This window comes from Anguilla rostrata, chromosome 2 (genome assembly GCF_018555375.3).
Source record: "Anguilla rostrata isolate EN2019 chromosome 2, ASM1855537v3, whole genome shotgun sequence".
Lineage (NCBI taxonomy): Eukaryota > Metazoa > Chordata > Actinopteri > Anguilliformes > Anguillidae > Anguilla > Anguilla rostrata.
This window is the reverse complement of record NC_057934.1, coordinates 69,797,354-69,803,606: the sequence shown is the minus strand read 5'-3', so window position 1 is coordinate 69,803,606 and position 6,253 is coordinate 69,797,354. Positions and strand designations below refer to the sequence as shown.

Genomic DNA, 6,253 nt, shown 5'->3' with positions numbered 1-6,253 from the left:
TCACATTCTTGCATATGAAAACAACTGTTCAGACAAAAGTTTCTTTTTAACAAGTAACAACTTTCTTTCCCAAGACAGGTGTGAGTTACTGGCATCACCGTCTGAGCGTGTGTGTGCATACAAGTGTGTGTGTGTGTGGTGTTTCTGTCGGTATGCCTGTTGGTGTGTGTGTGTGTGCATGCGTGTGTATATTCATATATATATGAGCGTGTGAGTGTGTGTGTGCGTATAGTTATATAAATATATGAACGTGAATGTGTGTGAGTGTGTGTACATTTATATATATATGAGCGTGTGTGTGTATATTCATACATATATATGACCGTGTGTGTGTATATTAATATTCATATTCATATATATATATGTGTGAGTGAGTGTGTGTGTGTATATTCATATATATATGAGCGTGTGAGTGTGTGTGTGTGTATATTCATATATATATATATGAGTGTGTGAGTGTGTGTGTATATTCATATATATATATATATATATATATGAGTGTGTGAGTGTGCGTGTGTGTGTATATTCATATATATATATATATATATATATATATGAGTGTGTGAGTGTGCGTGTGTGTGTATATTCATATATATATATATATATATATATATATATATATATATATATGAGTGTGTGTGTGTGTGTGTGTGTGTGTATATTGATATATATATATATATATATATAAGTGTGTGAGTGCGCAGAGCTCAGAGGTCACGCAGGCTGAAGCAGACTCTCAGCACCTGAGCCTGCGCTGCTCTGTATTCAGTGTGCAGGACTCAGCCCTGCGGGGGAGCTTATGTAAGGATGGCGGGGAGACAGTGAGAGAGAGAGCGTCAAAAGGGGGGGGGGGGGTAATTAGGTTTGCGTCTGGCCACCCAAATAAGGTCAGGATCCAAGGCAAACGGTCCGGGGCGAGGGAATCTGCACTAAAGTGGGCTGTCTGCTCAAATCGGAGATGAAGTCACGGTGGTGGAGGAGGGGCTCTGGGAGCTCGCTCTCTCAGGCTGGGAGACGAGGCTGAAGGACTGAGAGGAGACGGGGGGGGGGGGGGGGGGGCGCTCCGACCCCCACTACACTGTGTTCCCCTCCTCCAGCGCTACCGTGAAACGAAACATCTGGCAGACAGAGAGAGGGAGGGAGGGAGAGGGAGAATCGAGAGAGAGCGAGAGAGAGAGTTGAGAGGGAGTTGAGAGACAGGGAGAGAGAGAGAGCGAAAGAGAGAGAGACGGAGAGAGAGCTAGAGAAAGAGAGAGAGAGGGAGAGAGAGAGGGATGCTGTGGTCCAGCACAGTTGTAAAAGGATCTCTAGGCCCCTGATTGGGTGCCACAGACAATGCAGCACTAGACATGGTCAAATCAGATGAAACTGGGATGGTCTTGACCAACTATCCCACAATGCATTGCGTCTTTTTGCAATCTGTATTATTGTATTATAACCGTATTATTGTAATCAACAGCAGTCCCACACACCTGCAGCAGGAGCATGCTGTATGGCAACTCCCACAAACCAGCAAGGGGTCTGCCTGGCTGCAAATCAGACACTGAACCAGAACCAGGGTGCCCACGCAGTCCAGCACAGGCACACACACACACAGAGTCACAGGAGCCTCCAGAACATCAGCACAGGCCCACGCAGAGTCACAGGAGCCTCCAGACCATCAGCACAGGCCCACGCAGAGTCACAGGAGCCTTCCCGAGCATCAGCGCAGGCACAACGGTCCTGGGTACCGTTTGCCCAAACCAGCCTCGCAAGTAATGCCGAGATTCATGATGCAGCAGGGCCAAGATGACAGATCGTGCATCATTTTAATATCGTTATTTCTACCGCTAACATAAACATCATATATATATATGTATACAGCCAAACACTGCACGCAGTTGAGTAAAATAAAGAATTCTCCTGCGTGCCCACGAGCCGACCGGGTGTAACACTCACGGCTTCGCGGACGGCGAAATAGCTCTTATTTTCAGAACAGCAGCGAGAGGCAGAACGGCCAGGGTTCGGTGAGGACACCGGCCGGGTTTGGACACACCCGCCGGCCCGCCGAACGCTCTATTTAAAACGGCACGGTCCTGACTCTACTGGAACACGGGAGGACATCTGTGGATTGATTCACTTTAATAAAAAAAGCAAGGGGGACCGGGGACTCGCGTTAGATCACGAACGCCTGGCCCGTACAGCACCGCTCCATGCAGCTCGTTCGGTCCTGCCCTGGGGCATTACCTCCCCCCCCCGCTCTCATAAATGCCCCCCCCCCTCCTCTTCTTTTAAAATGTTTTTAAAAGCAGCTCACAGAAACGCAAACTGATTTAAGGAGGAGCCGTAGAGGCTTCCCCAAACACTGGACATCAACGTTCGCTCGGATATTAGCATCTCAAAAACCGCACCGAGACTAGGGGAGAGAGAATGAAGATGAAAATAAGAGTAACATAAAATTCCAGTTCACAGCGCTGCAGCACCACAAACACAGCGTCGGGGTCAAAGGTCAGGACAGTTACAGGCACAGTGCATTTAGTACCCGAGACAAACTCGAGACGCGCAAGGACGTCCGTTTCCCAGGCAACAGACGAGACAAAACCGCACATTTATTTCTTTTTCTTTTGACAGCAGGCCAAAAAAAACATCTCAATAGACACACAACCTGCGACGGTGAGACCTGTGTTCTGTTTCTGCGAGACACAGGTTAAAGGTCAGCAGAGCAGGACGGAGACACGGCATAGAGAGCCATCAGCAGGCAGTCGCGGCTCCAGATCCTCCGAACTGGCTCCTTATGCAATCGGCCTTGCTGCTGAGAGCCTGACGTCAGCGTGCCGGGTGGCCATTTCACACAGAAGTGTATCTCAGTTCAGCTTTAAACCGCTATCTCAGTTCAGCTTTAGACAGCTATCTCAGTTCAGCTTTAGACCGCTATCTCAGTTCAGCTTTAGACCGCTATCTCAGTTCAGCTTTAGACCGCTATCTCAGTTCAGCTTTAACCCGCCATCTCAGTTCAGCTTTAAGCCGCTATCTCAGTTCAGCTTTAAACCGCTATCTCAGTTCAGCTTTAAACCGCTATCTCAGTTCAGCTTTAAGCCGCTATCTCAGTTCAGCTTTAAACCGCTATCTCAGTTCAGCTTTAAGCCGCTATCTCAGTTCAGCTTTAAACCGCTATCTCAGTTCAGCTTTAAGCCGCTATCTCAGTTCAGCTTTAAGCCGCTATCTCAGTTCAGCTTTAAGCCGCTATCTCAGTTCAGCTTTAAACCGCCATCTCAGTTCAGCTTTAAAACCGCTATCTCAGTTCAGCTTTAAGCCGCCATCTCAGTTCAGCTTTAAACCGCCATCTCAGTTCAGCTTTAAGCCGCTATCTCAGTTCAGCTTTAAACCGCTATCTCAGTTCAGCTTTAGACCGCTATCTCAGTTCAGCTTTAAACCGCTATCTCAGTTCAGCTTTAAACCGCCATCTCAGTTCAGCTTTAAACCGCAATCTCAGTTCAGCTTTAAACCGCTATCTCAGTTCAGCTTTAAACCGCTATCTCAGTTCAGCTTTAAGCCGCTATCTCAGTTCAGCTTTAAACCGCCATCTCAGTTCAGCTTTAAGCCGCTATCTCAGTTCAGCTTTAAACCGCCATCTCAGTTCAGCTTTAAACCGCCATCTCAGTTCAGCTTTAAACCGCCATCTCAGTTCAGCTTTAAGCCGCTATCTCAGTTCAGCTTTAAGCCGCTATCTCAGTTCAGCTTTAGACCGCTATCTCAGTTCAGCTTTAAACCGCTATCTCAGTTCAGCTTTAAGCCGCCATCTCAGTTCAGCTTTAGACCGCTATCTCAGTTCAGCTTTAAGCCGCTATCTCAGTTCAGCTTTAAGCCGCCATCTCAGTTCAGCTTTAAGCCGCTATCTCAGTTCAGCTCTAAGCCGCTATCTCAGTTCAGCTCTAAGCCGCCATCTCAGTTCAGCTTTAAGCCGCTATCTCAGTTCAGCTTTAAGCCGCTATCTCAGTTCAGCTTTAAACCGCCATCTCAGTTCAGCTTTAAACCGCTATCTCAGTTCAGCTTTAGACCGCCATCTCAGTTCAGCTTTAAACCGCTATCTCAGTTCAGCTTTAAACCGCCATCTCAGTTCAGGTTTAAACCGCTATCTCAGTTCAACTTTAAACCGCTATCTCAGTTCAGCTTTAAGCCGCTATCTCAGTTCAGCTTTAAGCCGCCATCTCAGTTCAGCTTTAAACCGCTATCTCAGTTCAGCTTTAAAGAGATGCCTTCACTGCTGAGCAGTTCTGCACACTTTCACCCTTTTCTACGCGCAAAGTACAAACCATCTTTCAAACAATAACAGAGACTGACTGCATTATTTATGTGGCCAGAAAAAGTGATTCTGACACACATTCTGTCGGACAGGTTAAGAACAAAAATAATTAGAGGCTGTCAAATCTGCGGAATCGGTACGACAGGGCACAAATTTGAGCGCTTACACCAACACTGATTGATTGACAGCAACCTTCACTGTCCAGCTTTCTGAGTAATGCTTGTTTACTGGGGAGAGATACAGCTTAATATTTCTTCTGCACAGACCCAGAAATGAATTTCAAACTTGCCACATGCTGCTTCATAAAGATTTTACGCGACCCTTCCCCCTAGCCCTCCGGGACCGTGTGTATTCAGAAACGCCCGACTACGAGCAGCAATCTGTCTGTGGCAGGAGAACCCAGCGACGTTGGGCTACTGGGAGCACGCTGCCACAACTATAAATGAAAAAGAGTTTTAACTAGACAAATTGGCATCGTCTTACATGCAGAGTGTCACACGGGTGGCTAATTAACAGTGACTAAGGTCCGGTGGCAGTGGGTGTGCGGGCCCCTGTGACTGGAGCCGGTGCGGGCCGCACATCCGTCCCCATAAAGCTGGCAGCGTGCCTCGGTGCCGCAGCGGAGCGAGTGTGTGTGTGTGTGTGTGTGTGTGTGTGTGTGTGTGTGAGTGTGAGTGTGAGTGTGTGAGTGTGTGTGTGTCTGTGTGTGTGTGTGTGTGTGAGAGTGAGTGTGTGTGTGTGAGTGTGTGTGTGTGTGTGTGTGTGAGTGTGTGTGTGTGTGTGTGTGTGTGTGTGTGAGAGTGAGTGTGTGTGTGTGTGAGTGTGTGTGAAGTGTGTGTGTGTGTGTGAGTGTGTGTGTGTGTGTGCGTGTGTGGGTGTGTGTGTGTGTGTCTGTGTCTGTGTCTGTGTGTGTGTGAGAGCGTGAGCGTGTGTGTGTGTCTGTCTGTCTGTGTGTGTGTGTGCGTGTGTGTGTGTGTGTGCGTGTGCGTGTACATGCTTGTGTGTTCGTGTGTGGATCACACGGTCAGTGGGGCTTACCTATGAGTGAGTTGAGTGAAGAGTAGGAGCTGACCCTCCTCATCTTGTCGATGGTCTCGAAGGACAGGATGTACTCATCATTATCCGGGCTTCCCAGAGTGCTGCTGGCACTGCTGCTAGTGCTCAGGTTCCCTGGAGAGAAGGCAACAGGGCCCCCTATACGCACACACGCACACACACCCGCACACACACGCAAACACGTACGTGCACACAAACACGTGCACGCACGCACACACACACACACACACACGTGCACGCACACACACACACACAAAAAAGAGTCAACAGACAGCTCTTGAACTTCCAACGCTGATGTAATGCAATGCAAGTACTGTGATTCGAAAGCTACGCTAAGCTAAGTTAGCCTTCACGCACCATAAGCCATTTGATATAATTAATAAGTGTGTCCAGAACATCTCGCAGTGGGCTCACTTTCACACTCAAGGCACTTGATATTCTGGCACCCGATTGGCCGCAGCAGGTCATGTGCACGAATGAGAATGATGCTCTGAAGTGTCTGTCCGCGGTAGCGTCAGCTACAGGTATTTAGCAGACTTACACTGTATCCAGTTATACAGCTGGATATATACAGCTGGAGCAATGCAGGTTAAGTGCCTTCGCTCAAGGGCACAACGGCAGTGTCCTACCCGGGGAATCGAACCCGCGACCCTTAGGTTACAAGGCCAACTCCTTAGCCATTACGCTACACTGCCGCGGCCTGCTTGTGCAGCAGTGTGACCAGCGTAGCAGCAGGCATTAGCGCCTCAGCGCCCCGCTGACAGCTGACAGGTCTGAGGCGGAGAGCGGGGAAGGTCAGAGGTCACAGGCTAAGCTCAGCGCCGGCAGCACATGGCTACAGTGCTGCGGCTAACGCAGACAGCCAATCGCGGCGCGCACCCGACTCGATATTACACCGTCCTTCTACGACGGCAC

The 6,253-nt window shown here is 48.8% G+C and overlaps 1 protein-coding gene across 1 annotated transcript in view; it reads right to left on the bottom strand.

The window, feature by feature from the left end:
• The window catches only part of rptor (regulatory associated protein of MTOR, complex 1), a 204,191-nt gene that overhangs the window by 55,413 nt on the left and 142,525 nt on the right, over positions 1-6,253 (bottom strand). Inside the window, 1 exon segment of the mRNA XM_064324324.1 lies at positions 5,321-5,476. Within this exon segment, the coding sequence (XP_064180394.1) occupies positions 5,321-5,476 (156 nt within the window).